This window comes from Vombatus ursinus, unplaced genomic scaffold (genome assembly GCF_900497805.2).
Source record: "Vombatus ursinus unplaced genomic scaffold, bare-nosed wombat genome assembly UNPS02014167.1, whole genome shotgun sequence".
In the NCBI taxonomy this organism is placed as follows: Eukaryota; Metazoa; Chordata; class Mammalia; order Diprotodontia; family Vombatidae; genus Vombatus; species Vombatus ursinus.
This window is the reverse complement of record NW_020953945.1, coordinates 396628-416634: the sequence shown is the minus strand read 5'-3', so window position 1 is coordinate 416634 and position 20007 is coordinate 396628. Positions and strand designations below refer to the sequence as shown.

General features: G+C 45.2%; 1 protein-coding gene across 4 annotated transcripts in view; it reads left to right on the top strand.

Annotated features, from left to right (window-relative positions):
• TANGO2 (transport and golgi organization 2 homolog) overlaps nt 1–20007 on the top strand; it is a 179181-nt gene that overhangs the window by 96244 nt on the left and 62930 nt on the right. For all 4 annotated transcript variants that reach the window (XM_027859384.1, XM_027859383.1, XM_027859385.1 and 1 more), the window contains one exon: nt 6269–6357. In XM_027859384.1, the coding sequence (XP_027715185.1) occupies nt 6269–6357 (89 nt within the window). The remainder of the gene's footprint in view (nt 1–6268; nt 6358–20007) is intronic.

The window sequence follows — 20007 nt, the reverse complement described above, 5'->3', positions numbered from 1 at the left end:
TGGGCAAGTCACTTAACCCCAACTGCCTAAAAATAAAAAAATAAAAAAACAAATCATGAAAGAGCAGGACTCCAGAAGGATCTGAGCTGGTGGTGATGCAGGAACCTGGGTCAAAACCAGGGGGTGTATGAAAGCTGTAAACAATTGCCCATGATGCCTTGCTTACACAAAGTGGTGTCAAAGGCATCACCAAGGGCATGGGTGCTGAATAAGAGCCCAGCGGCTGCCATGGTGGCCTCCCTGGAGCAAGGCCTCTAGCACCTGGGGCAGATCCTCCATTGACATGTTAGAGAAGTCCACGGACCAAAGTCACACGTGAGGAAAAGCCAAGAAGGGCTTGTGGCCTGTTCCCATGAAGGGATCAGGCCGCACACTGCAGCGGTCGTGGCTTTACAGAAGACATGCCAAAGGGATCACCCCGGCCTCAGTAGCACTGACAAGGGTTACAGGGATCATGGGGAAATGGAATGCAAGAAGGTGGCTAGGGAAATGGTTGTGTCCTGAGTGTGGTGGCAAGAGCACTGGCTCTGGAGTCAGCAAACCCGGGTTGAAATCCCGCTTATGTTACCTTGGTGACCTTGGGCAAAACGCTTGCTTCCCTGGGCCTCAGTTTCTTTTTGTATAATAGCTAGCATTTATAGAACTCCTATGGTGTGTGTGTGGCTCCCTAGCAGCATCATTCTTTATTTATTTTTCTAATTTATTGTTTATTTTAGCATTCTTTTCTTTTAAATTTTTGAGTTCCATGTTCTCTCCCATCCCCACTCGTTGAGAAGGCCAGCAGTATGATATCAATTGTACATGTGAAATCATGCAAAGCGTATTTCTCCGTTAGCCATAATTTTTTTTTAAAGCAAGAAAAGTAAAGTGAGAAAATTATACTTCACTTTGCACCCAGAGTTCATCAGCTCTCTCTCCAGAGGTGGATAGCATTTTTTTCATCATAGGTCCTTTGGAATTATCTGGGATCACTGTCTTGATCTAAGTAGCCAAGTCTTTCCCAGTTGATCATCATTACAACATCGCTGTTGCTGTGCATGATCTGTCCATTCATCTCACTTCACTTTGCATCAGTTCATATAGGTCTTCACATGTTTCTCTGAAACCAACCCCCTCCCCTCCAGTCATTTGCGTCATAGTATTCCATCACCATCCTATACCACAACATGTTCAGCCATTCCTCATTTGACTAGCATCCCCTTGATTTCCAATTCTTTGCTACCATAAAAGGACTGATATAAATATTTTTGTACACATAGGTCCTTTTCCTTGTTCTTTGATCTCCTTGGGGCACAGACCTAGTAATGGTGTTGCTGGGCCAAAGAGTATGCACAATGTTATAGCCCTTTGAGTATAGTTTCAGGTTGTTCTCCAGAATGGTTGGACCATTTCACTACTCCACCAACAATTCATTAGTGTCCCAATTTTCACTCATCCCTTCTAGCCTTTGTCATTTCTGATAAGTATGAGGTGGTATCTCAGAGTTGTTTTAATTTGCATTTCTCTGATCAGTAGTGATTTAGGGTTGGTTTTTTTTTTCATATTTTTGTGTGTTTTTTTTTTAACCAAGCTGTTAATTCCCTTTTCAAAATTTTCTTGCATCACTCTTATTTCTTTTCCCAGTTTTTCCTCTACCACGCATCTCTTTCTTTAACTCTTCCAGGAATTCTTGTTGGGCTTGGGTCTAATTAGCATTTTTCTTTGAGGCTTTGCTTGTAGTTGTTTTCCCATTGTTGTCTTCTGAGTTTATGTTTTAGTCTTCCCTGCCCGTAGCAGCTTTTTATGGCCAAGTCCTTTTTTTTGTTGTTTGCTCATTTTCCGGTTTATTTCTTGATTTTGAACTTTATGTTAAAGTTGGGCTTTGGGGAGAAACTGTCCCAAGCTTCAGGCTTTTTCATGCTGCTGTTTTCAGAGCTAGTTCTGGGGATCAGTAAGTTTTTGATGCTTCTAAAGTGGCATGATCCTGGGAGAAGCATGGTCACTGCTCTCCTGATCTATACTCTGGTCTTTACCTAGGAAGACCCCTGCTCCCTTGTGACTGACCACAAGAATTCCTCTCTACCCTGGACCCCTCCACCTGTGACCCAGAACTGCATATGGGCAATAGAGTTGCCAGTCAGTGCCAGCAAAGGATCTCCTGTAATCCTTTCTGACCAGTTGTCTAAACCCTTCCCTGTCTCTGAGCTGAGAGCTTTGGAAGCTGCTGCTGCTACTGCTTCCACTGTGACAGTCACAGCTGCTGTCCTCTCCCCACGTGCTCCAGGCCAGCACCCACCCAGGTATTGTAGATTTCTCCAGCTGACCTCCTAAGTTTTCTCAGGCCAGAAAAATGTCTCACCCTTACCTTTTGTTGGCTCTGCCACTCTAAAATTGGATTTGAGGTGTTATTCTAAAGTTCTTTGGAGGGAAATTTGGAGAGAGTTCAGCTGTGTGGCTTCCTCTAATCCACCATCTTCTATATAACTCTGTAAGATTCACAAAGCACTTTACCAATATTATCTCACTATCTTCACAACCACCCTGGAAGGTGCCATTATTATCCCCATTTTATAGATGAGGAAACTGACGTAACCAGGTTAAGTGACATCATCATCGTCATCATGGTTAACATTGGTAAAGTGCTTACTATGTGCAAGGCACTGTAGTAAGTGTTTTACAATTATCATCTTGAACAACAACCCTGGGAGGCAAGTGCTGTTAATATCTCCATTTTATAGATGAGTAAACTGAGTCAAACAGAGGTCAAGTGAGATGCCCAAGGTCAATTTCTCCTGACTCCTGGTCCAGCACTGCACTCAGTGCACTACTTAGTACCCCAAATGTAAAAAGTAACATGAGAGGGTCAGGCTAGGTGACCTCTACAACCCCTTCCAACTTTAGATCTATGGATGTGAACTCACCAAGGACAGCTGCCACTCCCTTGATCTCTCCCTGTTTCAATCTCTGCTCTAGTCATCATCTCCATTCCCTCCCCCCCTGAAAATTGGACTGTGCCCCTGGAAGTACACTGGGCTTTTAAAGTCCAGCTTTGGCCTTGTCTGTCCCAGGCCTCCATAGCCCTTCCTGGACATCTCTGCCAGTTGCAGAGCAGTGTGTGGGATCCCAGCCCATCCCCCCTCTACCCCCTCCTAGCTCTCCTTTGTGTGTGTCTTCCCTTCACATTCAGTTGCAAGTTCCTAGAGGGAAGAGCCCGTCTTGCTTTTATTTCTGTCTCAGCCGCCAGCACGATGTCTGGCACATAGTAGGTCTTAATATGTCCCATCCATCCATGCATCCATCTGTTAGCCGTCTGTCTGACTTTACTGGCCCAGGTGATGCTCTCTCATTCCTGCAGACCTTGGCAGGAGTCGCTTTTATGCTCAGGGCTGGGTTTTATGGTAATGCCGAGGCCATGCTGAGTCAGCCCCACCACATTACCCCAAGGTCAAGTTCCTCGTGTTTCCAGGGGATGAGTTTATAGTGGATTAGTTTTTTAAATAATTAAAATTAATTGCAGCAACCAAAAATCTTGCTCATCTCCTCATCTCATCACTTAATTCCTGGGTGTGCACAGAGTGTCCACAAATCTTTCTTGGGCATTTTCCCGGTCATTATTGCACTTTGTGGTTTGCAAAGATACTTTTGCTGAAATGGGAGCTGAACAAGTGTAGGTATTTGGAGAGGAGTGACTTGTATTGTGTTTAATTCATTTACCTCTGAATTGCTACTTTAACAAAACCAATGGTTAACTAGAAACCATTCAGCCAGACCATGACTTCTGTTTTTGGATTCTTTTGCAGCTATCTCAAAAATAACTCAGCAATTAATGTTCCTGAATTATTCAGCAATGCCCACCCCGCTGCGCAGACACTGAATTTATTATGACATGACTTCATTTCATCAATTCCCACCTTTTTTTCTTTACTGCCTTTCCCCCTCTTATCATCACCCAGCACGTCCCTTTCCCTTCTCCCCCTCCCCAAATGGTCCCTCTCATCTGAGGATTGAGATAAACTGTCTGCCTGGGTTTAGTTGGGGGGGGGGAGATGGAGCCTGATCATCTATCTCAGAGACAAACTCCTTGTTTTACAGCTTTGGCTCCTTCATCTCTGCTCCGTTCAGCCCCTGGGGGGAATTATTTAAAGCTTAGGTTTCCCTCTTGTCTAGGGTCTCTTCAAAGAGGGAGGGGTAGAAAGGTACTCCATATTCATTCACATGCAACATAAATCAGATATGGAACAGCTCACTCATAAAATAAATGCTAAGTACCAAGGTTCTCACATGTGTCTTCCCTTCACATTCAGTCGCAAGTTCCTAGAGGGAAGAGCCCGTCTTGCTTTTATTTCTGTCTCAGCCGCCAGCACGATGTCTGGCACGTAGTAGGTCTTAATATGTCCCATCCATCCATGCATCCATCTGTTAGCCGTCTGTCTGACTTTACTGGCCCAGGTGATGCTCTCTCATTCCTGCAGACCTTGGCAGGAGTCGCTTTTATGCTCAGGGCTGGGTTTTATGGTAATGCCGAGGCCATGCTGAGTCAGCCCCACCACATTACCCCAAGGTCAAGTTCCTCGTGTTTCCAGGGGATGAGTTTATAGTGGATTAGTTTTTTAAATAATTAAAATTAATTGCAGCAACCAAAAATCTTGCTCATCTCCTCTAACATTACTACTGTTAGATTCTTGCAGGAGGTTGAGACTAAAACTATCAAACCGTAAAGCATTTATCCAGAGTGCTGAATAGAGACTTTATATGTCACCTCGGCTCTGCACTGATCAAACTCCCTGTAGGTTTGTGTCTCCTGGCAACCAGGGCATTCAGTCATCATCTGGTCAGTGGTCATCTCTGATACTGCCACCAGTCAGGGAGCTCCACCAGAGGACCCACACACCTCAAACTCAAGAGGTTTTCTCCAAGGCTGGACACTGAATTTCAGGAAAGGATCCAACTGAAAGTAGAAAAGGCAGCCAGGGGCCCCAAGGGGGAGCAGTCACCATTTCTGTGGGTGTTGGGAGAAGGGTAGTGACCTCCTTACCGCACTGTAGGCGTAGGTTCTGATAGTCTTGACTGATTCTCCAAATGCGGAAAGAGACAGAGACCAAGATCCACTATACCATCAGCTCTTCCTGCTCGGTGGCCAACAGTGAATCCAAACGTTATGGCTCCCCTTCTGCCGTAAATCAGATTATTTCAAGTCGTGATGATTTTTCCTCATTTCATTAAATTACACATAAAGCAACATGCATTAGTTGTTGGAGGAATTACTGAATCGGAGCACTTGAGGCATTTGAAAAAGAAAATTCTGACTGCACTGAATTTAAAACTCCCCTTCTCCCCACTGGTACCATAGCCACCATTGTTGGGTCCTCCTCATTTCTCACCTGGCAGTCCATCCTTCCCACCACTGCCAAACCATATTGACCCTTCCCTTCCCACCATATTGACCCTTCCCCGCCATGTTGATCCTTCCTTCCCTGCCATGTTGATACTTCCCTCCCTGCCATGTTGATACTTCCTTGCCATGTTGGTCCTTCCCTTCTTGCCATGCTCTGTTGCTCTGCTTACATTTCTCTGGGTGGCCATTTTCTCCATGGGTCCACAGGCACCTCAGTATCTCCATCTTCCATTGGTGCCCCACTAGTCTTCCATGCATGGGGTGGGAGGGGCTTTCCTGACTGCTCTAGATGAATGGCCACAGCATATAAGAAAGCAGTGGCGGAAAGATATGTGTATGTGCATATATTTAACACTGTATTAGCTTAGTAAGGGGTTCATGTGGCATGATGAGTACAGTGCTAGGCCTGGAGTCAGGTTGATGGTCATTTCTGGCACTTCCCAGCTGTGGCCACTAGGTGGTGCCACAGTGAAGAGTGCTGGACCTGGAGTCAGGAAGACCTGAATTCAAATGCAGCCTCACACATACATGCCAGCTGTGTGACCCTTGGGCAAGTCACTTCACCTCTGTCTGCCTCAACTTCCTCAGCTGTAAAATGGGGATCATAGTAGCACCTGCCTCCCAGGGGTGTTGTAGAGATCAATTGAAATAAGGTTTGTAAGATGCTTAGCCCAGTGCCTGGCACAGAGCTTAACAAATGCCCCTTCCTTTATCTTTCCCCCCATGAATGAGAGAGTTGAACTAGATGACCTCTTTTGATCCTATAAAGGCACATATTCCAAGAACCAGCCACTTCCCAATACAATTGCCAACTTAAGAAGAGCAAAGGTCTGTATTTAAATGATCTAATCAGAGTTTCTTTCCATTTCTCTTTCTGTGTGTGTTTTTTTCCAGACTCATCCTCGCAGCAAATAGAGATGAATTCTACCATAGACCATGCAAACTAGCCGATTTCTGGGGGAACAACAATGAGATCCTTAGTGGTAAGTTCTTTGAAGTGTGATTCAGCTTGACTGTGCCAGGACGGCAAGGGAAAGGGGCCATCTGTGGGGTGGCAAGTACCCCGGGTCGGGCTCCAGCCCAGAATGTTCTTAGAGCACTGACCTTCTGATGTTTGAGTGCCTGTTGTAGGTTTTGGCTCTCGCCGTGGCCACTCTATCCTCAGCAGGCCTCTCTCTTCTAGTCTCTCTGGTGGGTCTCCTCTTCCAGGGCTGAACAAGCCCACTTGAGCTCCTTCAGTTCAATTCAGTTCAACAAGGATTTATCCATTGCTTCATCCTCCTCCTCCTCTTATCCCCCTAGTTCTCTTGACCCCTGAGGCTCCACCCTAGCCGCTTTCTCTGGACTCTCTCCCACAATGACCTCATTCTCTCCCATGAATTCACTCATCATGTCTGTACAGCTGATTCTGAAATCTGCGTCCAGGGCTAATCGGCTATCTGCACTACACCAGCATCTGTCTGCCCGCTGAGCTCCAACACTGCTAACTCAGCCTGTCCAAGCCAACCACCCTCCTCTCCCCAAAGCCACCCACCTTCTTAGCATCTCGAGCTCAGCCTCAGTGCCACCTCCTCCAGGGAGCCTTCCTTCATCTCCCCACCTTGGCCCAAGTTACTCTGTGTGCAGTTGAAGGGCAGCATGGTTGTGGTAGCCAGCCCAGGCTCCCTCCTGCCTCTGGCACACTCAGGCTGTGTGACCCTAGGCAAGTCATGTGCCCTCTCAGCATCTGAGGAGACTCTCCAAGGCAGGCATTTCAAGAGTACTAGTTACTTGGCATTGCTATAAGGTGCTTCCTCAGGAAGAGTTCCCTCTACCGGTGACGTCAGTGGTACAAACAACAAAATAATAGTAGCTGCTTCTAGGTATAATAGAATGTGAGCCCTGCTTTCATTTTCGTTCAATGTTAAGCAGGTGGCATCATGACTAGAGAGCTGGACTTTTGAGTCAGGAAGACCTCGGTTGGGGTCCTGCCTCAGGAACTTCCCAGGTATATGCCCTGGACAAGTCCCATAGCTTGTTTCTTTATCTGTCAAATGGAAAAATGATAGCCCTTAACTCTCAGAGTTTTTCTAAGGATAAAATGAAATAGTCTGTCAAGTGTTTTGTAGGCCTTTATACATTTTAGTACCTTTATCATTTTTGTCTCTGTTCCTAGTGCCCAGAGCAGGGGTGAGGAACCTGCAGCCTTTTGACTAAGTCCAAGTTTTACAGAACAAATACTTTTATTAAGGACATTTGTTCTGTGAAGTTTGGATTCAGCCAAAGGACTGCACTTGAGGACCTAGAGGGCCACATGTGGCCTCGAGGCTGTAGGTTCCTCATCCCTGGCCTTAGACCTTAGTAAGTACTTAGTAAATGCTTGGTGAATCGACCTGAATCCCACAATCCTGGAACAGAAAAGATCCTTAGAGATCCTTCCAGCATATGCTGACCTTTTCCAGTCTGCACAGTGGCCATGATAATGTTAACCCGGGGTTCTTAACCTGGGGTCCCCGAATTTGCATTTTTATAAAAATATTCTCAACTCTGCTTCAGCATAATTGGTTTCCATTGCAGTCATCTGCATTTCATTGTACACGGTTAGAAACATGATTCTGAGAAGGGGTTCCCAGGCTCTACCAGCCCACCTGCTGGCTGGGTCTGTAACACAGAAGAGCTTCAGAACCTCTGAGGCCACTGGAAAAAACAACCTGGATGCCAGACAAGGGTGATGACCACTCTGCTCTCAGGGAGGAGATCAGTTAAACAATCCTCTCTCCTCTCAGAAAGGTGGAGGCCTGCAGGTGCAGAACATGACATTTGCTCTCAGGTGGAGTGACTGCATCTCCATTTGTCGGGCTTACTCGCTCCTCTTTGTCACAATGGAAAGTTCAGTTCTGTGGCTTGGGGACAACATCCAGAAAACCATTCTGTAAAAAACAAGGGCATCAGGGGCAGCTAGGTGGCACAGTAGATAGAGCTCCAGCCTTGGAGTCAGGAGGACCTGAGTTCAAATCCAACTTCAGACACTTGATACTTACTAGCCGTATGACCCTGGGCAAGTCACTTAACCCCAATCACCTCACCAAAAAGCAAAACAAAAACAAAAAAAACAAGGGCATCTAGAAAACTGGGGTTGATTTTTGTGTTTTTAATTAAATGAAGCAAGGCAGATATCCCCTGGAACTCTGGTGTTCTGAACATGAGGAGTAGGAATTATGAGAGAACATTTTCTTGCTGGGGATATTTTTCCTTTAAAAATTTGAAAAGGAAACTATGTACCAAGTACATGTGAACTGTGACATTTTGTTTCTTCTCCAAATTTTCTCTGACCCTGAGCCCTTCACCCCATCCTCGGACCAAAGGAGGTTTCAAGCATAGAAGTATTGTCTGGTTTGAGAGCCTCTTGTCTGGACCAGCCTTATTTAACAGATGAGAAAAAAGAAGCTAAGAAAAGGGACAACTGTCTTACCCAGGGTGATATAGAGAGGAAACAAATAGCCAACACTTAGTTTTATGGGGGGAGAGAGGGACCACATCCTCCTAGAATTTGTGATTGAGGAGAAGGAAGCTAAATACAGAGAGAAGGATAGACAGGATCTGATGGGCTACAGTTCTGCCAAGGACATCAACCCTGGAGAGATAGGAAAGTCTCAAGAATGAAATTCCAAAAAAAATGAAGGGAAACAATTCCAAGGAAGAGAAAAAACAAGTGTTGTCTGGAAACTAATATGGATACAGAGGCAATTTCCCAACTAATTTAAAAGCTAGAGAAATGCAAATCAGGATGACCCTGAGGTCTCACCTCACAGCCAGCAAATTGGCAAAGGTGACAAAAAAATGGTGGCAGTCTATGTAGAAGGGATTGTAGAAAGATAGGCACACTGATGCATTGTTGGTAGAGCTGTGAAATGGTATCATTTTGGAAAGCAATTATGCAAAAAAAAAGTAACTAAAATGTCCATGTCTTTTGACCCAGAGATCCTATTACTGGGCTTATATCCCAAGGAAGCTATTGATAAGAAGAAAGTCCCCATATACACCAAAATGTTTATTAGCAGCCCTTTTGTGGTATCCAAGAATTGGAAACAAAGAAGATGCCTATCAATTGGGGAACAACTAAATCAATTGTAGTACATCAATGTAGTGGAATATTACTGTGCTCTAACAAATGACTTACATAATGAATACAGAGAAGCATGAAAAGATCTATACGAACTGATGCAGAGTGAAGTCAACGAACCAGAAAACCAGTATGTCCAATGACCACAGTGATGTAAATGAAAAGAACAAACACACACACACACACAAAGCGAATGTTGCATATGTTTTTGGACTCTTCCAATGTATTTATAGGTTGTGTTGATATTTTCTTACGTTTTTCTTTTTTCTTGTCTTAAAAAATACTATTTGCTATATGGGATGGTTCTCTGGGAGTAAAAGAGGGAGGGAAATTGAGGAAAGCTATGATGATATAAGAAACAAAAGATGTCAGTAAAAACTTATTTTAAAAATAAGTTTATTTAGTAAGTTTTTAATAAGATTTTTTAAAAATCCAGCAGGAGAAATATATATATATGTGTGTATATATATGTATATATAATATATATGTATATGTGTATATATATATACATATATATATATATAAACATAAAAGCAAGGAGAAGCAAGAGGATAACTATGAGTGTGTGATGTGGTCCTGTAAAAATAGTATCAATAATGTTAAAGCTGACAGTGATCCAAGGCAGGTGAAGGAGACTAAGGTAAACAAGAAGGGTTAGCGGGGAAGTCTTTTTTTTTTTTTTTTGTTAGCTCTTTTGCAGGAAAGAAGAAGGTCAAGGGAGGGAGAAGACTTTCACTTACCGTAGATGGGCCTGTGACAATGGACAGTGGAGAGAAGGCAGAACTGCTCTGGCTTTCCTTGTTTCTGTTTTCGCGGCCAAGGACAATGACCTTTGCCCTGGAAGTGACCAAACAAAATGACTACTGGTTGATCCACGAGATAAATGAGGGGATAGGAAGAGAGCCCCTGGCTGCCCTCGAGGAAGTCGGAGTGCTCGGCCCAAATGAACAACATCCTCGGAAACTCAAGGCCATGACTACTGAGCTGCTATCCGTGCGATGTGAGAGACTCGTACGTGGAAGTGGGTGCACGGGACCAGAAAAGAAGAGGTGTGCCAATTTTCTGAAAAAAAAAAAAAAAAAAAAAAAGAGTGGAGACTAGAGTCTGTAAACTGTGCTCCGGCAAGCTTGACTTCAAATCCTGGCCAAAGTTCTAGACTGGATCTCTGAAAAAGATGTGTAGTGAACATCTCAAAAGGACAGGCTGGTTTTAAAGAGCCGGGTCAATAGCAAGAACAGGTCAAATTCACCTCATTTCCTGTTCTGGACTGGTTTGCTAAGCTGCTAGGTCAAGGGAATGCTGCAGGTGCATCTTACCTAGATTTTACCAAAGCATTTAATTAAAACAGCCTGTTTTATTTAATGTTTAATTTTAATTTATTTTAATTAAATTAAATTTAATATTTAATGTTTAATAAAACGTTCTTATGAAAAGTTGGAGCGATGTAAAATAGACCAAAATCCAGTGAATTGGATTCAGAGTAGGTGGATTGCCTGGACCCAGAGAGTGGCCATTGATACATCACTTCTCAGGTCTCCAGTGGTGTGCCCCAGGGATTCGTACCTGACTGTGGGCTGTTTGACATATCAGTGACTTGGATGTAGGCAAGACAACCTCATGATATCTACAGAAAACCCCGCCTGGGAGGGATCACTCACTCAAGGGGATGAGAGAGTCAGGATCAAAAAAGAGCTAGAGGGCAGCTAGGTGGCTCAGTGGATAGAGCTCTGGCCTTGGATTCAGGAGGACCTGAGTTCAAATCTGGCCTCAGACACTTGACACTTACCAGCTTGGTGACCCTGGGCAAGTCTCTTAACCCCAATTGCTCATCAAAAAAGAAAAAAAAAACTTGACAGCCAAAGCATCAGACAGAATCAAATAAGATAACATTCAGTACAAATAAATGCACAACGTTTCACTTAAGGGTCCACAATTCAGCTTCACAGATTCATGATGGGCGAGGTAGAAGTAGACAGCAGGTTGTCTGAAGAAAGTCTGAGGATTTTAGTGGCCTTCAGGCTCAATGAGTCATCAGTGTGATATAACAGCCAAAACCCTAATGCCCCCTTGGGCTGGATCAGGAAAAAGAAGATGTGGTGCCAGGGTATTCAGCCCCGGTCTAATGGAGCACAATACCTAGAATACTGTGTTCAGTTCTCTGCCCTGTGGCTTAAAAGACATCGGTGAGCTGGACAGCATCCAAAGGAGGGCTGCAACTTCACATGACGACAGGTGGAAGGACCTGGGGATGAGGATGAGGATGAAGACAATGACAACAGTAAGCTTGGAAAAGAAATGGTGTGGTGGTGAGGGTGGGGAGCAGAAGAAATGTCTTCAGCGCTTGGGTTGGTATGTGGAAGCGGACGGGGGACCGTGAGCGTATGGGGAAGAAAGAAAGGCCCACTTGGGCAATACTGGGAAAAACATCCTCCTAATGAGAGCTGGCCCAAGGGGAATGGGTGACCCAGGAAGGTAGCAGCATCTCCTCAATGAAGGTCCTCAGCAAGGCCAGGATATCCATTGGGGGAGCATTTTACAGCAGAGATCTTTGTTTTGGCATGGTTGAATCCCATGGTGGCCATGACGGTCCCCTCTGGTCCCCTGTTCACAAGAATTTTCCCCCAAAACACTGGCTTTTGTGTCCACTCACATTCATTAGTGCGAGTGAATCTATATAACATAGCTTTCATCATACTTCCTTTTTCTTCAATATTTCCACCTAAACAGTATCTTCAGTCTCTGGCTCTGACGTTCTGGAATTCTGACTCGTGACTGATGTTTTCTTTGTTCATCTGCCTACGCATTCCTACCCACAACTCTGATTATTTTCCTTCGTTGACTCCTACTTCCTAAATCTCTTTCAACTTTAAGATTACCTGTCCTATAAAAGAAAATCCAAATTCCAGCTGTCATTCTAGACACTCCACATTCTGGCCTCCACCTGCCTTTCCAGCCTTTTCTTCTCCTTCCTTTGGGAACCTTGTGCAATATTGGACCATGGACTCCCCCCTGACCACGTGACACCTTTCCAAAGGCAGCGTTGTGCCTTTGCTCATAAGCTCACCTTCCACCTACAATCCTAAATGCGCAGAGTTAAGCGGAGCCACAGGCTGTCCAGTCTGACTCACACCTGACCTGGAATCCTCTGCCCCAGATAAGTGGCCTTGTATCTTCTCAAGGATATGCTGGAGTCAGCTTGGAGCCAACTGGTAAATTTTCAGTGTGAGCATTTGTGCCTCAGAAATTGGCAAACCCTCCAAATCAGGGCTTGATTTGGTTTTTTTCGCTGGTTGTCTAGGCTTAAGAAAGTGATGGAGAAAATGGTCATAATGCAAATTCAGCTGAAAAGTGCAGCGTGTGTGTACATTCTCCCCTCCCCTGAGCTAGTTGTTAAATATTGACCAGCACACTTGTAGCCTCTACTGCAGGATCTTCAGGGATGCCCTCAAGGCAGCCCACTTCACTTTGTAACTGCTTTAACTGTTCCTGCCTCTAATCTTTGGCTGTCAAAATCCTACCCATCCTTTAATACCAACGTAATCCCTTTTCTGATTCTGCTGGCCGGAAGGAATTTCTCCCTTCCTTTTACTTCAAGGGCACTTTCCTTATACTGTCTTTTAAAAGTGCTTGTCTCATTCCACTTTGTATTATCTTTATTTGTATTCTTGTCTTATCCCTCCTACTAGACGATAAACTCTTCGAGGGCCAAAATTTTGTATTGCTTATCTGTTTATGCCCAGGACCTTGCATACAATAGGTGCTCAATAAATGCTCTTGAACGTGGATGAACATTTAAAAGTAGAAAGTGGGGGATCCTGGGGAGCTCTTGCCAGATTCAGTCTTCTCAGTGAATTGGGCTGGTGCTACCAGGGAGAATGATGAAGGGCAAGGGATGGAGAGGCCCAGACCTCGGGAAGAGTCTTTGTTCAAGTCTGCGTTTGAAAAGACGAATGATTTTAAACTAGGTTCTCCTCCTCCTCCACAGGACCCTAAACACTTGTAGCAGTTGTAACTACAGTGAGAAGCCTGTTTGCTGTATATCTGAAGGCAGCAAATTCCATCTGAGGGGAGGGAGGTTTTACTCCAAATAGAATTAGTGGCTCCATCATTAGGCTTCCAGGGATTAGCAAACTCACGAGTCTCTGTTTAGGAACAATGGGGCCATCAGGGCCAGTGGTAGCCAGCCAGCCAACATGTGCCAGTAGAATCCAAACCTGTACTTATCAGCTTAGGCTGACATTCCACCAGGTCACCCAGTAGCCTCTCCCCACCACCCCAATTCCATTCCTTCGGGACATGTACATGGGGGTGCTTCTTTCATTGCATTTCATTTTCATATTCCAAATGAGCCACTGTTCCCCACACCTGCAGGCGCTGGCTGCACCCCTAGTATCACCCATACTCGTGAGGTGCTGTGCCCCCTCTCGCTCCCCAGACACCCTTTGGCACACTTAGCTAGGCTAGTGCTTGGTCCATAGGCAGTCAGCTCCTGTCTGGGCCCATCTCTTAACACTTTTCCCATGTGGTCGGATGGACCAGAGTTTGCTGGTACCAAGTCAAGAGCCCAAGGTCACCTGTGTTAAGAGACCTTGAGTAAAGTAAATTGGGGGGAATGATAATGGATTCTTTTAGCGTGTGTTTGCAGTGTCCAGAGTGCTTTTGTATCCATCTTCTCATTTCATAAAGTCCTAAACATCTGGATTTAGAAGGGAACATTAAGGTCATCTAGCCCAACTCTGCCCTGAAATTTGAATCCTCTCACCAAAGTAGAAGCTAACTTTATGGTAAATGAGAGAAAGTACTGCTCCACGTAACAAATAGTAAACTTGTTGTGGTACAGGTTGAAAATAGAAATAGTTGTTCAGTCATTTTCAGTCATGTCCAACTCTGTGACCCCTTTTGGGGTTTTCTTGGCAGAGATCCTGGAGTGGTTTGCCATTTCTTTCTCCAGTTGATTGTACAGATGAGGAAACTGAGACAAACAGGGTGGGTCACACAGCTGGTAAGTGCCTGAGGTCATATTTGAACTCAGGTCTTCCCAACTCTAGATCGGGCACTACATCTACTACTCCACCTCGCTGTCTCAAAAATATAAATAGGCCTACAGTATGAAGGAGAACGCAGACAGATTTATGGACGGTAAGCCCATGGTAGAACCTGGGCTTGTCCAGAGCATATCGATTCATTTTTGAGGGCAAATTCATGAAAAGGAAACTGCGCCCCTCCCATTAGCTATCCTTTTATATCACTGTCAGCCATGGAAGACTGGTCTGGATGGATGCTGGATCTAAAGCAGTGTGGTGCATTCCCCCCATATCTGGTGGCTCAAGCCAGTGGCCTTCAGATGCTAATTTAAAGACAAGCTTAAGTCTTGCCCAGCCCCCTTTCTGCAGTGAAGAAAAGGACAAGTGTCAAGAAGGTGGAGCTATTTGAAGCCATGACTTTCTGTTACTACTCTCTGTTCTTCCCCTTGGCAAGAAGCCCTGTGCAGAGAAGAAGCTTCCCTGCCGCAGCCCCCCAACTCCCTTCATTTCCGAGGTCCTGACTATCTCTCTGAATCCCTGCCAGATGCAGGGCAAACAGCTTCTTCTTCTTCTGAAGCTCCCAACTCAAGTAGCCCTTTCATGAGACAAATCTGAATTTTAATCAGCTGGTAGCCCGTAGCAAGGTGGCAGAACATTAAAATTGATCTTTGATGTAAGGGTAAGGGAGAGGGGCTTAAAATCCTTTTTTTCCTTCTGTTTGAAGCCAGAGAGAAGAACAGGAACTTTTCTGACTCATGACTTCAACTTTTTCTCACTAAATATGATTGGGGTATAATGGAATCCTCTTCCTCTTCGAGTGTGTGACCACAGACTTATGTTCAGCTTCGGCTGGAGGATGTTCCTGCCACGCAAATGCCTTTGTTCCTTGTGTTACGTCTTCTGATGGGCAGCTGGCAGACACTGAAAGGTGGCACCTCCTCTGGTGACCCGAATGAGTCAAGAATGTAAGGTCAAGGCAAGAATGCTGTCATCAGTGGTCAAGAAAAGGATCATAGCCTCTTATTAACTTCTGTGGTGGATACTAGACCAGGAGTCTGAGCACCAAGGATGAAAATGTCATCCTATCACGTGAATGTTGGTGAACTTTACCCACTTCATCTCTTTAAACAGACCCTATATTTTGAGACATGAATCCCCCCAATGTGATAAATGTTATGAGGAGTCTCCTGCCCTTTCTCTATACACTGCACAGGGCTGCATTGCAGGAGCACATCCCATTAAGTCTCCCTTCTTTACCAGCATTTTCTCATATCAAATAATGCCTGAAAGAAGCCAGTCATCCACGAGTTTATGTTGTATTTGCTGTGAGAGGATTCATTTCAGTTTCAAATCCACAAGAATTTATTATGGCTCTATTTTACTGTGCTAGGCACTGGGAAGACAAAGACTAAAATGAAAAAGGCCCTGCCCTCAAGGAGCTTACCTTGGAGTATTGGAGGGGATACAGCCTGTACAGAGATATAGAAACACAGATGAGGGAGGGAGCACTGGCACCTCAGGGAATGGAAGAAATGGCCTCGTGTCAGAGGCTGAGATTCTGAGAGGCAGAGGTAGGAAGGGAGGGCATTCCAGGAATAGGGAACAGCTTGGCAAAGATTTGAAGGTGGGCTGTGTGGAATATTGTGTATTGGAAACAGCACACAAGCCAGTCTGGCTGGAAGTGAGAGTCCATGAGGGGGAAGCCATATGGAAAAAGCCCAGAAAGATCATCGAGGCCAGATGGAAAAGGATTTAAATGCCAGACAGAGATGTTTGTATTTTACTGGAGAGGCAAAAGGAAGCTATTGAAGCTTCTGGAGCAGGGGAATGACATGGTCAGATGTGGAGCCAGGGTCCTTGAGTTCAGATCCCATCTCCACCATTCACTAGCTTGTGTGACCACGGACAAGTCACTTATGTGCCCCAGGCCTCAGCTTCTTTATTGGGATAATTAGTGGTTTGGACAAGAAGACTTACATGGTGTATTTGAGCTTTAAATCCATGATCCTCCAATCTGTCCTTCAGGAATGAAAGAAAGTTATAATGAGGCAAAGTGAGAATTCCTGACCATGAGAACTATCCCTGAGTGGAATAGGCCATCTGAAACATTCCCCTCATTGGAAGTCTTCAAGCCCTGGTGGAGACTTTCATAGAGATGGTTGGACTGGGTAGCTGCTGAGTTAAGATACCTCCCAACTTCATATCTGTGATTCTGTAATATCAGTCAATTCAGTAGCTAGGTGAAGGATGGATTGGAGAAGGGGGAGACTGCAAAGCAGATGCATTAGAAGGTGATTGCAGTAAATCCAGGTAAGAGGCAATGAGGACCTGAACCAGAGTGGTTGTGGTATAAGGGGAGAAAAGGATGCTTGAGACGTTATCGAAGGAGAGCCAATCGAATTTGCTATCGTTGATTGGCTATAGGGTGTGAGAGAGAGAAGGAAAAGTCAAGGATAACTCCAAGATTGCGAATCTGGGAGAATGGAAGGATAGCAGTATCCTCAGTGAAAATGGCAAAGTTAAAGCCATTTCCTAATAGAGTAGTTAAAAGGATGAACTAACAGTTCTGAAAAGAAGAATCACACCCTATTAACAATCAGATGAAAGAATGCTCCATTTCGCCAATAGTAAAAGAAATGCCCATTTTAAAAAAACCCTCAGAAGATTGGCAAAGATGACAAAAGACAGGAAAAGTGCATGGTAGAATGGTTGTGAGACAGGTAGAATTTATTTTCATAATTCCAAATTGCTTTCCAGAATAATTGCACCAATTCACACCTCTAAGAACAGCTGTTAGAACTGTGAATTGGCACAAGCATTCTGGAAAGCAATTTGGAGTTATGCAAATAAAATGACTGAAATGCCCATACCCTTTAACCCAGAGAATTCTGCCATTAGGCGTGTACCTCAAGGAAGGCATTGACAAAAAGAAAGACTCCATATGCCCTAAAATATTCACAGCACTCCTTTTTGTGGCAGCAAAGAACTCAAACCCAAGTAGGTGCCCATTGGTTGTGGGGGTGCTAAACAAGTCATGGGACATGACCGTAATGGACTACTGCCATAAGAAATGATGAGCATGACAAATACGGAAAAGTGTGGAAAGACTTACATGAACATCATGATGCAAAGGGAAGCCAGGGGAGCCAGGAGAACGATGTACACAGTGACGACAGCAGCACCAACAAGCACAGCTGAATGCTGCAGCGTCAGGGGGAGGGTCCATGGCTATGGAATGCTGCATGTCACGTCACATGGGTTGATGGATTTACTGATTTTTTTTTTTCTCTTTTTTAAAAGAATTCTTTGGAGGCAGCTAGGTGGCGCAGTGGATAGAGTTCCAGCCTTGGAATCAGGAGGACCTGAGTTCAAATTTGACCTCAGACACTTGACATATACTAGCTGTGTGACCCTGGGCAAGTCACTTAACCCCAATTGCCTCACCAAAAAAAAAAAAAATCTTTGTCATTTATAAGGGATGGCTCTCTGGGAGGGGAAAGAGGAAAGCTACAGAGGGAAATCTGGGTGATGTGAAAGCAAAAGAGAGCAATCTATTTTTAAAAAGAAAATGAGGGAGTTAGGAGGGGTGGGCTTTGGGGGAGACCGATAACGCACCTTTCACTTGAAGCCGTACCTGAGGTGTGGTGCATGGGGAGCCCCTTTGTTTCTGAGGATGCTTTTCTTTACAACAGTCCACCCTCAGTGTCAGTGCTGCATTACTTCCAAGTTGGCTGCTTAGCAAACTTCTGTTCATCCATAGATTCCCATTTTAACCTGGAATGTAGATACTCAGGCTAATCTAAGGAGCAAATGGGAATGTGGCCTCCTTGCTTCTGGGAAAAGCCTTCCGAGCTCTGCTTTCTGGCTTCCCTCATGTAACCGTGCCTAGAGGGAAGGCTCACCATTATGGCTTCATAGTGTGCAGTATGTTGTCTGTGTATGTTGGGCGTGTGGCTGCTCTTAGAGGACCAGCAGCTCTGGTGTGAGGGCTGCTCATCCACCTTTGTTTGTTTGTTTGTGTTGGGGGGGGCTTTTTGGTGATGCAGTTGGGGTTAAGTGACTTGCCCAGAGTCACACAGCTAGTGAGTATCAAGTGTCTGAGGTCAGATTTGAACTCAGGTCCTCCTGACTCCAGGGCTGGTGCTCTATCCACTGCGCCACCTAGCTGCCCCTGCTCATCCACCTTTGGTGTCCAACTGTCACCCAACTCTCACCTGTGCCTCCAAGAAGCGATAGCATGCACAGCGGCCACACCCCGGCAAAATTGTCTTGGCAGATGGGCTAAACCTGGTTGACGGTAACCAGCAGGCCTCAAACATGTAGGTGGAGTGGAGGAGTGTCCACCCCAAGCATGTGAAGACTTCTCCTGCAGGAATGGGTGCGTGAGAACAGTTTGTTCCAGCCTCCATGAAGGTGGCTGACGAAGGTGGGGTGGAGCATTTGGAGCTTGGCCAGGCATCAAAAAGTCCAAGGTCCACTGCATCCCAGGCCATTGCCAGTCATCCTGACTCATCTTGCTATTGGACTTCAATGACTCTAGAAGAAAGAGCGAGGTGGAAGACTTTGTGCAGCTCTGCCTCACTTAAATCCAAGTCATGCACAAGTCGAGACATCGCCCTGGGACATCCTTGGTCCTCTTTGAAATGAAGGATGATTATTGTCGTCCGCACCTGGAACTTCATGCATTCATTCATGCACACACTCGCTCATCCGTGCATCGTCACTCAATGCAGCACAAGAGCAAAACGCTAGGGAGTCCTCTTCTCACGAGTTGTGTCTCTGTCTGACCAGCTGGACCCTCAGCTCACTCTGCTGAGCTGTTGACCTCGTAGGTGGCCATTTGTGCTCCTGTGTGGTCCGCTCTGTGAGTCTTCTTTACCAAGCTACCCTCCCATGTGACGTCAGCCACCTCTGAGCCTCTAAAGAGCTCTTCATTTGTCCTGTGATCCTGCACACACTCCTTGTCCTTGGGCCTCCAGAGAAATGATGGCTGAGTTCCTGTGGCATGTACTCGAAGCTCTTCTGCAGGGATAGTCATCATAGCTAAGAAGTAAATGAACAAGAGACAGCGTGCAACCTATTTATATTACACTCCTGAAATTTTATGGGACTGCTCTGTGATGTTAAGCACTATACATTCCATAAAGTCTTATTGTGACACCTCATCCTGGCATAGGGGTCAGACCCTGGGCTTCCAGGTGTTGGGAGGCTGTCAGTGAAGGAGAACCATCCATGGCAACTCCTCCAGATCTGCAGAGGCCAGAAGGAGGAACCCAGCACTGGACAGCGACTCTATTATCAAAGGCCCAGCCTAGCTCAGGGAGACTGCGACCAGTGTCAGCAGGAGGGCCCATATTAGTGAAATCACAGTACTCTCAGAGAATTGGAGAAGTAAATGTTTTAGTCTCCAATTCATTCAACATTTATTAAGCATAAGTCCACTTCCCTTGGCAGTATACTCTCCAGGGATGTCCACATAGATGATGAGGTTTATGCACACATTGCCA